Genomic DNA, 18836 nt, shown 5'->3' with positions numbered 1-18836 from the left:
TGGTGTTTAACCCACTGAATACAGAAAGACCAACTGCATCTCTTACTGTTTGAACTTAAAATCATAACTAAGAAGTAAGATTTTTTTTTATTGGGATTCAAAACTGTAGGACTTCCAGACTGAAGTTATTTACATTTGTAATGGTGCTCGACAGTACACAAAGTCCTTCAAAAAATGCGAAAGACCTAATTTCTTGTGTTTTTGTCCCTGCAGTCCTGCCACAGCATTATTCGAGTGAAGAGGTGGATCTCTGTATTGTGAAACGCAAGGAAACTGAACATATTAAAGAGGATCAGAAAGAACAAGACCCATCGCATATTAAAGAGGAAGCTGAAGATCCAAAACCTCCACTTATCAAAGAAGAACAGGGGGAACCAGAACCTCCACAGATTAAAGAGGAGCAAGAAGAACACTGTATCAGTCAGGATGAGGAGCAGCTTGATCTGAAGCAGGAGACTGATACCTTGATGGAGATTCCTACTTGTGACGAAAATGAGAACAGTGAAGCAGATGAAATCAATCAGCGGAGTTTTAATGTAACTGATAGTCAGGATGAAGAGGGAAGCCAACATGAAGAATCAGCATCAACTACAGATGAAGAGACAGACCCACAGAGCAGAGATCAGAGGAAGAGAAGAGACAGAAGTCATGTCCAAAGTGTAGACAGCTCTCACATGTCAGAAGGTCAATGGGACCCTGATGTTAGAAAAGATTGCAAGAAATCTTATTTGGTAAAGAAACGAAAAAATTCCCGCCAAGAAAACAAATTGTTCTATGTAAAGTCTAGACAAAGAACAAGAATTGCATATAATGTGTCTGTCCACATGAGAACTGAGTCAGACAACATACCCTATCTTTGTAAATACTGTGATAAAAGTTTTGTTTACCAGTCTCAGTTCAAAATCCATATGCGAATCCACACAGGGGAGAGGCCTTTTTTTTGTAAAGAATGTGGTACAAGTTTCATTGAAAAATCGTATCTGAAAAAACACATGGGAACTCATACAGGCGAGAAGCCTTTTTCTTGTAAGCAATGTAACAAACGTTTTAGTCGTGTATCCAGTCTCAAAAGACACATGGGAACTCATACAGGAGAAAGGCCTTTTCCTTGTAAAGAATGTAACAAAAGTTTTAGTCGTGGATCCAGTCTCAAAAGACACATGAGAACTCACACAGGAGAGAAGCCTTTCTTTTGTAAAGAATGTGATAAACGTTTTAATCAAATATCTAGTCTCAAAAGACACACGAGAACTCATACAGGCGAGAAGCCTTTAGCCTTTAGTTTTAGTCATGTGTCTAGTCTCAAAAGACACGAGAATTCGCACAGGAGTGAAGCTTTATGTTAAAAGGATGCTATCAAAGCAATCAGAGCCTTCATTACATGTAAAATCCTACTAACCATTATTGGCATCTCTTTATGTTTTGCATGACTGAGTGAACGTGTTCAGAAATAAATGGAAATGAACCAAGTTTATCTCAGGAGGATCTTTTAATTGTTCCATTGTTATTTTCTCCCACACTTCCTTTGCAATGTGCTCAAGTTGTTGAACATTTGCAGGTTTGTTGTCTCTAATGGCAAATTTCAGCTTACCCCCAAATGTTTTCAATGGGATTGGGATCAGAATTCAAGCTCCGGCCCTACCAGAAGAGCACCCCACCACCACCCAGGAGTTCTAAGCATTCCCCCACCCTGACCCTAGGCATTGGCCAGGGCCCCCCAGGAGGGACCCGCCCCATGCTCTAGGCAGCTATCCACCCAGCCCACAGTTGGTCCAGGAGAGAGCAAGGCAGGGGCCGGCTACCCCTTCCCTGAAGGAGGACGCCCAAGAGAAGTTGGGGTCCACAAGGATTTTTGTAAACATGGCCCGACGATGCTCACCCACAGTTAGGATTTTGGAGAAGGCTGGCGCACGAGGGCAAGGACAAGAACGCACACCACAGGGACATGGACAGGCCCTGGCTCAGATTTGATGTGATCCCCGGCTCTTATTCTTGCCAGAGAACTCAGGGATCCCTCTCCCTGTGTGGAGAGAGGGCCGCCAGGCCCAGGAAGCCGGCACCCAACGGACACGGCTGCCATCGCCGAGGGCCTGGTCCCACCTTCCTTTTGACAGGTATTTGTGTTTGTTAGCATGTGTGTGTGCATCTATGTGTTGTGTGTGTGTTGGAGTGTCTATTTTTGAGAGTTAAAGGGTGTGTGTACTTGGCAGGTATTGCACTGAGAGGACAACTCCTGATTACTTACACTAGCTTTACTTACAAAAGTAATCGGAAAGAACCCCTGATCGGAAGTCAAAAGCGTCAAGTAAACACGCTGTTCGGAATAGTCTGCCCCGATCAGACTCGTTTGGATCGAACTTTCTTTCCAATCAAGATAGGTGTGTTATGCCAATTGTTTATCCGATTGTCTTGCATGTAAACGGTTCATTCCGATCGTGTGTCACTACTGCTCTGGTTTACGTCACGCATAGAAGGTGCAGTGCTTCAGAGAAAGCTATGGAGTGCATACGGGACCAACCGATTGCTCCACGGGAGTGAACCGTGTCTGTGAGCAGACCAGCCGAACTTATAGCTTTGTGTTTGCGGATAGGGCGGTGGACGTGTGCGCTCCAGGGGGGAGGCTGCCGGACTCAGGAGAATTGTGTGTCCGAGCAGAGCTCGGACCGCCAGCTCACACACACCGGCTTTGGGGCGGTGTGTGAGCTTTTCAAAGCAGAAATGTCGCTGAGTCCTCAGAAACCGTTCAAACAATCACGTGGATTTGTGTTTCCAGTCGTGTCCCAACAAAATAAAGGCTGATGTTATTCCCACATACTTACGTGCAGCCAAGATGCAGATTGCGGCATTTCCCGCATAGATTTATGTTCATCAAACAAGGCTGATGTTGTTAGCGCGTGTTAGCCCACTGGCTTCTTCCAGCTCCATTCTTCCACAAAAAAAAAAGCACTGACCACACGGATTAGAAATAAAATGATGAGTGAACAGTCGCTTCATAATATTCATAACATTAATAAAAGCACGTTTAGAAGATCATCTCGTATATTACCGAGCTGCTGCATAGATGTATATGGCAGCTCACTTTGGCCGCATTTACACTGCAGGTCTTGATGCTCATATCCGATTTTCTGACTATATCCGATTTTTTTTGACGACCCGCTTACATCATCTTTTAAAGTGACCCGTATCTGATTTTTGCATTTACACTATACAATGCTGAAACTATCAAACATAGACGTTCTGAGGACTATGTAGCAGTATTTCCGCACTCCGCGGACCTCTTTCGGACTTTTATAATTGCGGTTGTCATGGAGGCAAGGCGGCGACGGAAGGAGGCGTTGCCTTGGCCGCTCCAGAGGGGATGCACGGGGGAGTAAAAACGGGGGCTGGTCGGCCGTCTTATGCGCTCTCTCTGAGTTTTGAATGAGGAAGTGTTTGCAGACGTGCTGTACTAACAGTTTGATCCAAGTGTTGAACCTTTCCTGCGTGATGACTTCTCTTTTCTGACCGTAGTCAGAAACACACGGGAGATTTCCTCGGGGTTCTCTTTTCCGTTCTGAACCCTCAGCCTCCAGAGGGGGTTGATAAAGACTCCAAAACTTTTGGGCGAGACACCTTATTTTTAATTTACGGTTCGCCGACACTCCCCCGCTCCGCACTCACACCCACTCTCTCTCCTTACACACACACGCAAGCACGCGCGCGCTCACACACACGGTCCCCATCATACACGCCCCCCAAAGAAATAAACAGCTTCTAGCCTGTTCCATAGCAACTGTGTCCCGCTTCATTAGTTATCGTTTGCGTCCGGACCGGACATAACAGCAGTTTCCGACTACGGTCTGAAGCCTTAGGCTGAAAGGTAACACGCGGAAAGCAAAATCAGCACAAAAAGCACCTTAATAAGTCATGTGATCTCAGTTGGTGGTGTCCTGAGTTGACGTCACTGACGTACGACTCACAATCATTTACTGGGGAATTTCCGATTTGTCTGCTTACATGGCACACGCAAATGCACGTATCCGATTCGTTTCCGATTTATTTCCACATATGAGAGAGGCCTGTATCCGATCTGAGAAAAACGGAATCCATGCGCTTTTGTCCTGCTTACACGTTCACCGGTCATATCCGATCTGTGCCACATGAGAGGAAAAAATCGGAATTGGGTCACTTGAACCATGCAGTGTAAAGGCGGCCTTTGTTAACAGCGGTACTCATTTCCTCTTCCGGTATTTTCAGCACTACTGCGCATGCCCAAATGATTTATTCCGACCGAAAGTGTGACCCATGTGAACGTTCATTCCAATTGGTAATAGTTTTTCTGGGCCCATGTACACGATTGAATTTTAATCCAAACATTGATCCGATCAAGATATTTTGTGCATGTAACCGCGGCTAGTGATGTTCTAACACCCTCCCCACCTAAATGTCTAAGGTGCAGTAAAATTAGCGGGTAGGGTACTGAGAGGACATCTGCTGCTTGCTGGCAGTAATGTCCGAGCACCCCCCCCTTATCGAGGGTCCTACATGTCTGAGGTGGAATTAAAACCGAGAAGGGGGGGTCGTTTCCTTTAAAACGTCTTTGACGTCACCATAGAAAATGACTTACTTCCTGTTCCAACGAATGGAAATGAATTCGTTCGGCGTTTTTCCCACGACACATTGGAGCCAGACGTCCTCAGTAAGCTGGTTTGTGTCCTTCTGAGTCTACATTACTATGGCAACAACTCTCTCCAATCAGGAGTGAACATGTTAGAAGACCACACCCCTCCCACCAAAAGCGGACACGGGACATAAGGTCAATCAAATTTTTCAAATATTTGCCCTAAGACCACATGCTTTTAGTGAGGCATCCGATTGGTCAGTTTATAACTCGATTAACTCAGGCTACAGCAAAAATATGAAAAAAATAATCGGTTTATGGAGAACATGTTTTTAAAAAAAAAAGGGATACGAGCAAGAATGGTTATTTTTGACAAACACAATGACATCTTTGTCGAAGTCTGTGATTTTGGCTTCTTGGGACCAGCGGGTCCTTCCGTTGAACATTTTACACATATCTCTCTCTTTATATAAACCTGTGAGCACAGGTGTGTTGACTGTAACAACCTTTCTGTTTTGTTTTTGTGCCCATTTCTCTTTCTTTGCAGAATCTGTCACTTCCCTGATCTGATGTCACATGACGAGGATAAGATGATTGATAGGCTGATCAGCCGGAGAAGCGCAATGTGATGTTTCGGTGACAGAGACGAAAGCACGTACATTTAAGCGTTCGAGTTGAAAACAGTTCATTTGACAGTTTTCCTTGTATTTGAAGGTTCATAGCTCTTGTAAATGCTTGTAAACAGCTGTAAATAAACAGGTTGTTTTTTTTATTTTATTTTATTGTAATGCTTTCATTCTACATTTTATTTAGTTTAAAGGTGTGTCAACTTGTATGTTTATTGAGTTAAACAAAAAGCAGTGTCTGCAATTTATATTTTGTTGACTCATGTGACCAAGTAACTGTTTAGGGAAGAAAAGATTTTCACAAAAGTGGTTTTGGGAAGAGGTGGTGTAATGCTGCATTCACTATGAGCGCTGTTCATGCAACTAATTCACTCCAAATGCGTGAATTTGCATATAGGAGAAGCTACCGGAAATCTTGAGTTTACAGGCTCAGTGCTCCTTTATGGAAGCTATAATTATATTATATTATATTATATTATATTATATTATATTATATTATATTATATTATATTATATTATATTATATTATATTATATTATATTATATTATATTATATTATATTATATTATATTATATTATATTATATTATATTATATAAGATTAGATTAGATTAGATTAGATTAGATTAGATTAGATAAAATTAGATAAAATTAGATAAGATTAGATTAGATTAGATTAGATTAGATTAGATTAGATTAACAACATCATATATAAGTAACATTATAAAACAACATTATGGATGCCCTATGACAAAGTAACTTAAATTTAAACAAAAATAACTAAGTAAAAATACATTGAAAATGCAACCGTAATCATTTTGAAGAGCTACACAGAAGTGTTGGTAATCACGTCTCGGTTCATGAGATCATTCAGAGATTCTCCCCGCACGCTCAGGTATAGCATCCACTGTAAGAACTGCATCTGGACGACGGCTTCAGCGGTACTTCTGTCTCTGTGACCCAGTTTGGTGACGTGGTGTCCCGCATTAGTCCAAGGAGGGACAAAATAAAGGTAGGGGCACAAGCAAACACCTCAACTCAGCAGCAGGTTCTTTTTGGTCCTGGACATCCTGGTTCCGGGCTGCAGGTCAGGTCTAGTTCTGACTGGTAAACTCTGGACTGGGGTGAGAACACAGACCTCTATCAGAAGCTGTGAAGAAGACTGAAGCAAACAAACTGCTTCTGTGTGGTTTTCTTATCAGAGTCCAGCAGTGAGGCTCAGTACAGATCTACAGAAACATTCAAACCTTATTCTGGTTTTGTTAGGTCTCTGAGCTCCTAATGAGTTTTTCTTGGAAGGTAATCTCAGCATTTGGAGCTTTTAGAAAACTTATTTTTTATGTTTTCATCTTTTGTTTCTCAGCGGATGCCTTTATATTTTAATATAACCACACTTTATGGATGCAAAGTAAAAAAAGAAAAGCTTTTCTTGTGAAGTGTAATTATGTATTAGTGCAGCTCTTCAACTGCACATCTCCCCTTCCTCTGGACATGGTTTCAGTTATGGGGATGACTCGCAGTGATGTCATCATCTTTGGGGTTTGAGGTATAATGCACATGCCGAAAATTCATTTTTTTAGGTGTGTGCTCATTTTGATAAGTTTTTGCAAATGTGGCGGAGGTCAAATTTTTGCTTAAAGTAAAAAAGAAGAGACATAATAATGATAGTAATTGTGATAAACATTTTGATTACAGGTGTTCATGGTTTTGAGGTTAGGTTGAGTGTGTCTCTGTGTGTGACCTAATTTCTTATGTCTTTAAAACTCAATAATTGTTTATACAGCTCAAATTTACACAATTATATAACTAAATGTCATATTACTCCAATTCAATTAATATTTTTTCCATCTTAATTATGATTCCTGAACTCTCATATGTCTAAGTTTGAGCCAGCAGATATACGTATTTGTATAACAATAAAAAGAACAAAACAATATGCAAAGAGTGCATAAATTCATTAAGTACTTTATCATCTTTATCATTGCTTTACTTGTGAGTAGGGCTGCTATATAAACTCATCATCCTCTCCCTCCCTCTCACTCATGGTGCAAAAACTTAAGCATAGTAGGACAAAATAATTCAGCAAAACACAGTTAAACATCTAAACAACTAAACACATTTGGTCAAAAACCCACACTTAAACCCAAATCCGTCCAGACAGGCAAAGGAAATGGTATCCCACAATCCCTTGCGGTGCCGATCTAACAGCAGCCCCAAAGTTACACCTACTTAATTGAACTAATTTGAATGAAAGTACAATAACTGTCTGAAAACTACGTGTTATTTTTAAACTGACTAAACTAAAAAAAAAAGATTTATAATGATATTAACTGAAGTAAATAATTAAGTTAGCTCAACAATGTAAAAAAGTTTCTCTTTTCAACATCCATATGTGGTCTTATCACCCTCTCACGGTGGAAAAAGTATTATCTGAGCTTCTTCATCCACTAAATCATCTTCAAATGGACACGCCATGCTGCTTCACCTCTCTGAAAACAAACTAACCTTCAACTAAACCTGTTCCAGACCAGGTTATGTTCAGAGCATGAGTTGCTATGGCAACGTGACATTCCCTGAAACATACCTCCATTTCTGGAACAGAAAGCTGAGGTTATCCACTTCCTTAGCCTCAAACTTACCATTGGAGCTAGCATAACCTGCTTTCTGGAATACCCCCCTGATCTCCAGCTGATGTTTCAAAGAAAGTTCAGAACAGCTTCTCCTGACAGGATCAGGATCTTCCAAAACTGCAGACCCATTGAGCTTTAAGAATGTTTTGGCCCTGAGGCCTAAGAAACAAAGATACTTCAACATTTACAGAGAACTCAGAGGCTGTCAAATGTTAGGTTCAGGATCTGTCACACTTTTCTGACATACTCCAAGACACTCCTTTTGGTCATTTTTCAGAGCTGCATCTAATGTACCTGATTTTTCTTCTCTTCACGATCTAAACGCTTTTGAACTAAAACCATATGCAGAGATTCTCATTTGAAAAAAGTGAACAGACACTGCACTCATATTAATGAATTATTGATAGTTAGGTGGATATAATGATTTCAGATTCTGACAGTAATCCAACAACCATGAAGGGACTCGAACCCTCAATCTTCTGATCCGAAGTCAGACGCCTTGTCCATTAGGCCACATGGTCTGTGACAACATCCAGGTCCAGCTGCAGTTGGAGAACAACATCATCCAGCTGGATATTCTTCTTTTGTGTTAGCAGTGGTGTCTTCCAGGGTCTCCTACTAGAAGGTTTTCTTTCATTCAGAACTTGAAGGATGCTGTGAATTGAACCTGTTATTTCCTGTGTCTGCAGATCAGCTTAATTCTTTTTTGGTGATTGTTCTGTCATTTGTTGTCATTTTCTTTTCTCTTCTATTCACTATTTCACATTTCTGACAGACTCATTACTATGGTCATTTCTCAGAACTGGATCTGTTTTTTAAATTTTATGAATTTAATCAAACTGTGACGTAGAAGTGAATCACAAGGAACCATACCAGCACAGATTGCTTGCTTACTTCAAAAGAACTAATTTCTTTGATTTATGTCTCCAACCATGAAGGGACTTGAACCCTCAATCTTCTGATCCGAAGTCAGACGCCTTGTCCATTAGGCCACATGATGATGTCATAGTCCAGCTGCAGGTGGAGGACAGCATCATCCAGCTGAAGAAGAGGAGGAGCTTCTGCTGCCTCAAAGAGGAAGGTGGAGGAGGTGAGAGGCTTCACTGGAGCTTTGGACCAAACCCTGTGATGGACTCACAACATCTCCAGGCTGTTTCCAGCATCCCTGTTTCATCTGAAGAAGCTCCAGGCTGAAAGCTGCAGCAGCTGCAAACATCTGGACTTCCTGCTGCAGCTGCAGACCTTCATGTGACTGTGGGAGCTGCAGCAGCTGAGGAGCTCAGCATCTCTGCAGACAGATGGAGCTCAGAGCTCCTGAAAGGAAATGACAGAGTTGTGGAGGTTTAGTGGCTGATCTTCAATTTTATTTGTATATCCCAAATTCACAACAACAGTTGTCTCAATGGGCTTCGTACCGGTAGTCATGGCCGGCCCTCCTTATACGCGAATTACGCAGCCGCGTAGGGCCCCCGTCATCACCAGGGCCCCGAAGTGGCGAAGTAAATGAAATAAAGAAAGACCCAAATCTGGCAACCCATTTGATAGAATTTCCGTACCAACGTTGCTCTGAATGTTGTGCAAAAGAAACTTGCCTGCACTTTTGTGATCCCCCCTTCAACACACCTGAACCAATCTGGCAACCCAAATAAGGACGTCACGCCCCTCTTAGCAACGATTGGTCAACATCATTCCATCTGAGCCATACACAGTGTGCATTTGTTGGGAAAGTTGGGAAAAAGAAAAAAACGAGCACATTTTATCACACTGATCAAAGCGACAAGACAACTTCATGCCAAAGATACTTTATCCACCATTAGGAGCTGAAAAAAGATGAACTTCAACATCAATCACAAGGTAAGTTTGGAGGATGTTGGAGCCGTATTTATACATTATCCTGCCTTTCGGTGCAGCTGCGCAATTTACGTCAAATACTAATCGATCCGAGGTGAAGATTGCACATAAACAACCCCGTCATTTCCAATGGAAAACTCGAAAATAATTCTGATATCCAAGTTTCCAAGATCATTATGGTATGGTGGCTGAAAAATGTTTTAACTCATGTTATAATCGTATTGTTTAATTGTTTTGCTAACATATTCAGTGCGTTCTGCATTTTCCGGTTTATGTCATTAAAAAACTGCTGTTTATTATAGCAGGTCAGGTAGTCTGACTTTTTCAACATTGAATGTGTCTTAAAATCTTGCATTGGCATGAAATATGGAGAATCAAAACTGCCAAATACATAGGAAATAAATGTTCTCATTTATAAATGATATACAAAATAAATGTACTAATTTTAAAATCATGAACGTAAAATAATTGATAAAGACATTTATAAAAACTTATATTTCCATTTATACTCAAATTAGTGTTCACATTTATTATTTATAAATGGGTACATTAATTTCTTATTTGTATTTTGCAGTTTTGATTCTACATAATGGTGATGTTTTGCACGGTTCGGTCTCAGCCGACAGTTTCTTCTGCTCTCATAACGTATTGGAGGTGGTGCAGCGTCCACATCCCAAGATGTTCTTGTCATCACTAAGGATGTAATCTCAGGTAATTTTATAGCATGTAAAGTAATAAAAAAAAACAGTGTCTGCATAACCCCTTATATTTATAAACAGCAGCTGAAGAGAATGGAGTCCCAAGTTCTTCATAATTAAATTAATAAATATCACCTCATGCAAATAATCAAACAATACATCTCTCATAAATATATAAAAAGATCATGAAATTGTGAAAAACCTGCACACAGATTTTAAATGAGCCAATATTAATATTCTGCTATAGATATTTTATTGGCTTTATCCGTGATTATTCTATAATAATAATTCTTGTTTTTTAGCTGCAGAAGAAACTGTTGTCACCACTTCTACTGTTGAAAGGGGAAACATTTGACTGTTTTACTTTTCACTGTTTGCTTTTATTGAAGTTCTGTCTCTTATGTTCCAGAGGCTCCAAGAGAGGCGTGTATGGAAGAGGAGCAGACTGGATCCAAGATTCCACCTACCGGTACCTCAAATCCAGTTGGTCCAGCTGAATGACCAACCACTCTCTGATCCAGAAAGAATGGATTTGGTGCAAAGAGGTCCTTTTCAGACTGAGAAAGACTATGACTTTCCAGAATCCCCCTCATTGAGCTGTTGTGTTCTTTATGTTGGATTGTTTTATCGTTATTTGATTTTCTGTTAAGTTGCTGTTTTTAAAAGTTGGAGTTTTGGGAATGTCATTTGTTGAGTGCCTAATGTTACATTAAAAAATATATATTTATATATCTATATACATTTGTCATTCATATTTATTTCTTTGCATTTAAAATTTGTTGTGCACCACTAAATGTGCATCCAACATGCAGGCAATTTACTGTATTCAATTCTTCGGCAGCAACAATAACTCACAAATGTATTAATAGAGATATCTCATTTATATCACAACAACAGTTGTGTTTTTTTGGTGCTGCTGATCAGTTAGAGGGCCCACAAATTAAATTTCACTTAGGGCCCCCAGAAGACCAGCCGGCCCTGCCGGTAGTTGTAACGTAAACATACAATTAAAAAGGATCATAAATGCATTGAATTCATAGGATAATACTAACCTTGAACTAAACAGACTTAATTCAAACTGGCATCCCTGCCCTTAGACGGTAAGGAAAAACGAAGAAACCTCAGGGGTGCCCACATGAAGGAGGGATCCTCCCCCAGGACGGACAGGCGATTTACCAGAACTCTTAGAGAAGAATTAACTTATCTAAATCTACAACTACATATATAAAGTCCAGCAGACGAGCTTCAGGATCCACAGCCAGGTGTAGGAGCAGGAGCAGAGACGAGGTACACGGTCAGGAACAGGAGCACAGAAGAGCCAACTGGATTCTGGAAGCACCCCAGGAGGGTAGAGGGAAAGAGGGACAGTACATGAATCACACTGCACCAAACAGAGGCATGGAGAACTAAATGATGAATAATGATCAAGAATAGAGGAGAGAGGGAGAGTAGAAGTAGATGAGAATAGAGGACAGAACCCCAGAGCACCATAGTTTCCCCAGCTTCAAACTTCTAGCAGCCTACTAACAACTTTATTGTTTAGATTAATTTAAACAAATTAACAGTAAGGTCAATATTCTCTGAATACTAACTAGTCTGACAATAAGCCTGTCCAAAGAGGAATGTTTCAAGCCTAACTTTGAATGTAGAAACTGAGTCGGCCTCTCTTACATGAGCTGGGAGATTATTCCATAAAACAGGGGCTTGGTGGCTAAACGCTCTACCTCCAACTGTACTTTTACTAATTCTAGGAACCACAAGCAGTCCTGAATTTTGTGAACGAAGGTCTAACATCTCCTTCCTGTTGCTACAGAACGTCCGAGTGACTATGATTTTTTCAAAGGACCCCAAAAAAATGAAGAGACTTTCCTGTGGAGAGTCTGGAAAAGTTGTAGAAGTGTGTCTGTCCACAGGAGAACTGATCCATGTGACAAAGGTCCTTTCTGTAAAGACTGAGGTCAAAGTTTATCTTGAAGGAACATCTCAGAGTTCTGGAGGATTCATTTCAGAGAAAAGCCTTTTTCTGTGAAGAATTTGATAAAAGTTTTCATCAAACTAATAATATGAAAACCAGATGAGATTTCACAGCAGGAAACACATGCAGGAAAAGAATTCAGCTGCAAGGAACTAGAAAAAGTGGTGCATGTGTGAGGGAACATTTAAAAAACTGTATGTTTTCTATTTCCTTAGAAAGAAAGGTTTCCTGCTGATGAGATTCTGACTGTGATTCCGATGTGGATCTAGATGTCAAATCATAGGGAATCAAACAGAGAAAATGCTCTGACTGATTTCTCACTCTGTTTACACCAACTGTCTCCAATCATGAAGGGACTTGAACCCTCAATCTTCTGATCCGAAGTCAGACGCCTTGTCCATTAGGCCACATGGTCAGTGATGATGTCATGGTCCAGCTGAAAGTGGACAAAAGCATCATCCAGCTGAAGAAGAGGAGGAGCTTCTGCTGCCTCAAAGAGGAAGGTGGAGGAGGTGAGAGGCTGGACTGGAGCTTTGGACCAAACCCTGTGATGGACTCACAACATCTCCAGGCTGTTTCCAGCATCACTGCTTCATCTGAAGAAGCTCCAGGCTGAAAGCTGCAGCAGCTGCAAACATCTGATCATCATGATCGTCTGTCTACAGACTCTGATGATCAAAACCATTATAGGACAAGTTGATTTTGTTCTGTTCTGAGTTTGTTCTGTTTCTTCTTTTTCTGTGTTTGTAAATTTTCAGCTGCAGTTTAATCCTTTTAAAAAATGTATCTCAATATAGAGTTAAGTATTATAAGTACTGAATCGAGTCACAGACATTTGCTTGGATTTTTGAGAGTACGGAACACTATGACTGATGTGTCGTGTTAGTGCAGGAGGTGGAGGTTCATTCATACTTCAGACCGACTGGTGGCGCTAATGCGCCATAAAGCTGTTTGCAAGACGCCAATAAACCACAGAAGAAGAGCGCGAGGCGCTAGCAGTGTTAGCTTGTTAGCAGGCTAGCAGCGTTAGCTTGTGTTGAGAGGACAGTGGTGTTTTGGTGGGACGTTTGTGAGGTTTTTGGACAGAAGGGACGATACGTGGTTCGTGTGGGAACTCTCAACATTTTCCAAAGTGTCGTAAATGAGTGAAGAAGTGTTGAACGGAAAGACAACGTGGATTGCTGTGATTGTGAGACTAGCAGATGATCGATCGGAGCTGCAGTGAAGAGGACGGCGGTGTTTGTGGGAGTTGGAGCTGAAGATCGGAGCAGGAACCATGTCTTCAGAACCTCAGGAAGGTTCTGTCAGAGAACAACTTTCTGCTGCTGAAGGAACCATCGTCCAGAACGAGGAGGAGCTCTGTCGTCAGCGCAGACTGCTGGATAGCAGCTGGAACCCGCAGCTTCAGCTACACATAGCAGGTTTGTTCACTGCATCCACCTGCAGACAAATAGATCCATGAACGTCTATCATGTTTTCCTCTGAGCTGCTATCTCTGCCTCCGATATCTCTGCCGTTTTTGTTTCACCAGTAATGTTAGCTTACTGGGTTATCATGTTAACTATCTTAACCATAGTGATAAGCTAGTGGGAGAGACTGTAAACAAATGGATAATAGAAAGTTAGGACAGCCTTTCTTCATACCAACAATTCCGCCCACAACCCATAAGTGAGTTTCTAATGAACTCCTGCACCTCTTCTGAAACTATGTCCAAAAAAATGTTGTTTTTCTTCGTTCTTTAGGCTAAAAACGGCATAATAGATACACAGATTTTGAGTAACAATTATTAGATTCAGACATATACGTTGTATTTAAAGTAGAGATTAGACTTCCAATTTATTGTATTATGATGTACAGTGGTGTGAGGAAGTCTCTGCCCCTCTTTAAGATTTCTTATTGTTTCCATGTTTACAACACTAAAATGTTTTCCATCATCACATTTAAATGAGTCAAAGACAACACAAGTAACACAAAAATGCAGTTTTCAAATTAAATTTTCTATCATTAAGGGAAAAAATCAGAGGCAGACACGTGAGCCTTGAGTAGTGCTACGTCTGATTAACCATTTTACAATGCAGAAACGAGCTTTGCATTGCACTTTTAAAATTCCTGTAGCCACAATAAAGGCCTCTAAATAAACTGAATAAACAAAACGATAAACAAATCTCGTTAAGCACCTACAGCCAGCACAAAACATTGAAAATAATGATAATTCTGATATTTATTACGGAGCCCCTAAAGGGCCATTGATAGAAAAAAAAAATGGAGGAAAAAATTTTTTTTTTTGAAGTAAAAAAAATTTTTTTTTGAAGTAAAAAAAAAAAACTAACTGGTGCGCACCAATTAGTATCTGGTGCGCACCAATTAGTATCTGGTGCGCACCAGTTAGTTTCAGGTTACATTATGACAATGTCAGTGATATTTCGTGTTTTCAGAAAGTTTACAAGGTCCATATCCTCAACTTTAGCCATTCTCAAGACAACTGTAGCTACATGGTGCACAATAAGCAGGCAGGTCAACCATCTGATATCTTCTGAAACTAACTGGTGCGCACCTGAAACTAACTGGTGCGCACCTGAAACTAACTGGTGCGCACCTGATACTAACTGGTGCGCACCTGAAACTAACTGGTGCGCACCTGAAACTAACTGGTGCGCACCTGATACTAACTGGTGCGCACCTGATACTAACTGGTGCGCACCTGAAACTAACTGGTGCGCACCTGAAACTAACTGGTGCGCACCTGATACTAACTGGTGCGCACCTGATACTAACTGGTGCGCACCTGATACTAACTAGTGCGCACCTGAAACTAACTGGTGCGCACCAGTTAGTTTTTGTTTTTTTTTACTTCAAAAAAAAATTTTTTTACTTCGAAAAAAATTTTTTTTACTTCAAAAAAAAAATTTTTCCTCCATTTTTTTTTTTTTTTTATCAATGGCCCTTTAGGGGCTCCGTAATTTATCATTTCACTCATCAAAAAAATCATATTATTTGAAGGCAAAATCCATCCTCCTCTCTTTCCTCAAAAACAGTTTGATCACACTTTCATGTAGATCAGGGTGTCAAACATACGGCCCGCGGGCCGTGTTCCGGCCGCCAGGTGCTTTAGTCTTGCCCAGACATGCAGAGTAAAAATCAAAAGGATGTTTAAAAAAGAAAGCCCATTTTTAGTCCATTCCTGTGGCGAGTTATGATTTTCTTTAAAGAAATAACCGAAATGCGCAATTCCGCCACTAGGGGGAGCAAAGGAAAAGCAAAACAGGAGAAACAGAAAATCTCTGAATATGCCAAAAGCAAAGTTCGGTTCCCTGTGAGCCTCACAATGTTACGTTGCTATAAGAACCATCAGTAGTGACACAATAAAGACCAAAATGTTGGCAAAAAGAAAAAAAGGTTGAAGTGAAGTCCTAAGCTTTCCAGAAAAAGTGGCAGTTTTTATTTGTTCACAGAGCTGAATTCAAAACATGCATGCTTGGTATGTCATCAACAGGTCTCAGTGCTCAGAGAATATAACTTTCAGCACCACAATGAAACACACCGTAAAGAAAAGTTTCACCATTTGCAGTTAAGAAAAAACAAGATTTATCAACCGTTGGCTGGACTGATAAATAACTGTCTGCATTTACGGAAGCTGTGATGTCAGTGATGGAGCAGTGACACCTAGCTAGCTTATTGCAAACAAGTTGGCGCAAACATCCAAACCATTTTTAGATGGTGAGCTTGTTAAAAAATGCAGAAGGCTACAGAAAGGTTGTATCCCAAAAAGCAGTCGACCTTTGCTAGCATAAGTCTGTCAAGAATCACAATTACAGATCCAACATCTCTGAGAAATGAAGGATTCCAGTCATTTTTTGCATTTTCAGTCGCTATTGATGAAAGCATCGTCATCACAGATATATACAGCTGTGCATATTTATTAGATGTGTTGAAGAGACGTCACAGCGAAGTTTCTTGAGTTGTTGGACACAACAAAACCTGATGACCCAGTCAGCACTCTAGTTACTGTGCTGGACAATGTTGGAGTGAACTGGTCACGTGACGTCAGTTTGGTCACTGATGGCACCCCATTAAAAGTCAGGATGAAGGCAGGCCACTGTGTTTTGCACACTTGAATGACAGTAAATGTGTTGCTGCACAGGATTTGAATCCTGACATTGATGCCCGGGTGAAGTTTCAGGAGAGAAGGGGAGGTTAACTCAAAACTCCAATGTTCACAAATGTTTGCAAGTTTATTGAGTGTAATTCTATAATGGTTTGGACATTTACATTTTAGGCAGGTGTTTCATTTCCGTAGCCCCCCTTGGGTTTATTTTTGGGATTGCTTCAGTGTCAGATGTAAAATATTCAGTCTGAATAAAATTGAATAGACCTTTTTTTTTAAGTAAAATTAATTTTATTTAAGATCCCTTGGCCTCTGTGAAAGTGTGCAATAAGAAATGATTAGGCTACCATGTTGGTTGAGGCATGCTTTCAAATTAAATAAAAAAAAACTAAAACAAAGCTGTTATTTTGCTTTTACGTTACTGGTCCGGCCCACTTAAGGTTCAGACGGGTTGAATGTGGCCCCCGAACAAAAAAAGAGTTTGACACCCCTGATGTAGATCATTAGGTAATGTGGCACTACCGTCATTTCTGGCACTAGCGCTCATTCTGGATTATAAAAACAAACTGTGGGGCTGGCGTGGAAATAGCTGTCAGTGCCCTGCACTAGCATTGATAGTGAGCGTTTTTTACTCTTCTGTTGCAAATGTGCTGGATGAAACAAATCAACAGGTAACCTAACCCATCAGAAAGCAGAGATGCTACTTATTGTCAGGAAAATTTTCCAATTGATCCAACCACAGTTAAAAACAGAAAAAACAAACAAAATGTAATTGTGGCAGTTTATTTCTTTCATTCATTCTTGTTTGTAAAATGCTTGAATGTCTGTTTTGGAAAAGTTTATTTCTATGAGCAAACATTTATTTTGCAAATCAAAAAAATTTATAGTTATTATTTTGCACTTAGGTTTCAAACAACAATAAAATTTGCACTTTAAGATTAAACTATTTCTTTTGCACTTTATTATATCAGACTTTATTTGTATTGAAAAATGTACTTGTTACTAGGGCTGTGATGGAATTAATAATTACAACGCAGTATTCTTTATAAACAAATAAGAGTAAAAACTATCTAACAAATGAAGTAACTATATAGGTGTTGTAGAATGAGTGCTATGCGTGTAGGAGGAAAGAGAAAGGAGTGCGTGCAGCGCAAGAGTGTTGGGGGAACACGTTTATGTGTGGTGTAACGGAGGGAAGGACAACAGTAATAAATGGTTTTCTGCAAAAGAACTGTGATTGATTCTTTATTATTTTACTTTATTACTGTATTGTTGTTATTCAGCGTTAGAAATAAGGGGGAAAATGGTTGTCCTCTGGACAACCTGGCAAGTAAACTTGGTTGTCCTCCCCAATTTTTGGTTGTCCTTCGATACCAATATTCAACAGCAATGAAACCTACTCAGATGTCAGTACTGACATCTTTATTTTTTCTTTACATCTAATATCAACTGCTTCTTTTGATGGACATTTAAAAACCTCTTTAAATATTAAAAACAAACATTTGACTAAATATTGAGTATCGGTATCGGCTACAAGAGGCAGGAAAATATCGGGTATCGGTTGTAAAAAGTCATTATTGTGCATCACTAGTGAAACCCTACTTCAACAAGGGCCTCGAAGATGAAACATGGTTGGGTCTTTCAGCATGACAACAATCCCAAACACACTACTCGGATAACAAGTAGTAAGAAGCATTTCAAGATCTGGAGTGGCATAGCAAGTCTGCAGATCTAAATCCCATAGAAAATCTTTGGAATGAGTTGAAAGTCTGGGTTGCCCGGCAACAGCCTCAAAACATCACTGCACTAGAGGAGATCTGCATGGAGGAATGGGCCAGAATACTAGCAAGAGTTTTTGAAAACCTTGTGAAGAATTAAAGACAATTTTTTGCTGCTGTCTTTGCCAACAAAGGGTATATAACAAAGTATTGAGTAGAGCTTTTGTTATTTTCCACGATAATTTACAAGTAATTTCTTCAAAAATCAGACAATGTAAATTCTGGGTTTTTTTTTGTTTTTGTTTTTTTGTCTTTCATAGTTGAGGTATAACTATGATGGCAATTACAGGCCTCTCTCATCTTTTTAAGTGGGAAAACTTGCACAATTGGTCATTGATAAAATCCTTTTTTGCCCCACTATGTAATAGGGGTGTAAATTAGCTTCTTCTCACTCATTCCGTCATCAGACGAAGCCAAACGCTATACGGAGGCGAATTAACAGACGGGGTGGGGGGTGTCTCATATGGCGTGCGCTTCTTTGTGATCAGAAAGGCAGAAAAATAAATTCACTAATAGAAGGGCTAATAAACATGATTATTTTCCACTGTGTTTTTTTTTTTATGATTTGCACTTT

At 40.2% G+C, this 18836-nt stretch overlaps 3 protein-coding genes and 2 non-coding genes across 10 annotated transcripts in view; 2 read left to right on the top strand and 3 right to left on the bottom strand.

The window, feature by feature from the left end:
* Window positions 1-18836, top strand: part of LOC110013798 (gastrula zinc finger protein XlCGF28.1) — a 989290-nt gene that overhangs the window by 7633 nt on the left and 962821 nt on the right. The window contains exon 2 of one of the 5 annotated variants that reach the window (XM_023962636.1): window positions 214-1474. The exons of 1 other annotated variant lie outside the window; for it this stretch is intronic. In XM_023962636.1, the coding sequence (XP_023818404.1) occupies window positions 214-1346 (1133 nt within the window). In that variant the 3' untranslated portion in view covers window positions 1347-1474. Of the gene's footprint in view, window positions 1-213; window positions 1475-13586; window positions 13801-18836 lie in introns of those variants that run through there. 3 more of the 5 variants (XM_023962618.1, XM_023962633.1, XM_020709902.2) reach the window with 3 other exon arrangements.
* LOC101169839 (NLR family CARD domain-containing protein 3) overlaps window positions 1-18836 on the bottom strand; it is a 1010604-nt gene that overhangs the window by 160242 nt on the left and 831526 nt on the right. The gene's annotated exons all lie outside the window — the stretch shown is intronic.
* Window positions 1-18836, top strand: part of LOC105355408 (NACHT, LRR and PYD domains-containing protein 12-like) — a 768227-nt gene that overhangs the window by 231620 nt on the left and 517771 nt on the right. The window lies entirely within an intron of this gene.
* trnar-ucg lies at window positions 8304-8376 on the bottom strand. Its single transcript has one exon. It is a non-coding gene; the product is annotated as a tRNA-Arg (tRNA).
* Window positions 12722-12794, bottom strand: trnar-ucg. The gene has a single exon. It is a non-coding gene; the product is annotated as a tRNA-Arg (tRNA).

The sequence above is a fragment of the Oryzias latipes genome, chromosome 2 (assembly GCF_002234675.1).
Source record: "Oryzias latipes chromosome 2, ASM223467v1".
In the NCBI taxonomy this organism is placed as follows: Eukaryota; Metazoa; Chordata; class Actinopteri; order Beloniformes; family Adrianichthyidae; genus Oryzias; species Oryzias latipes.
This window is presented reverse-complemented; position numbering and strand designations above follow the sequence as displayed.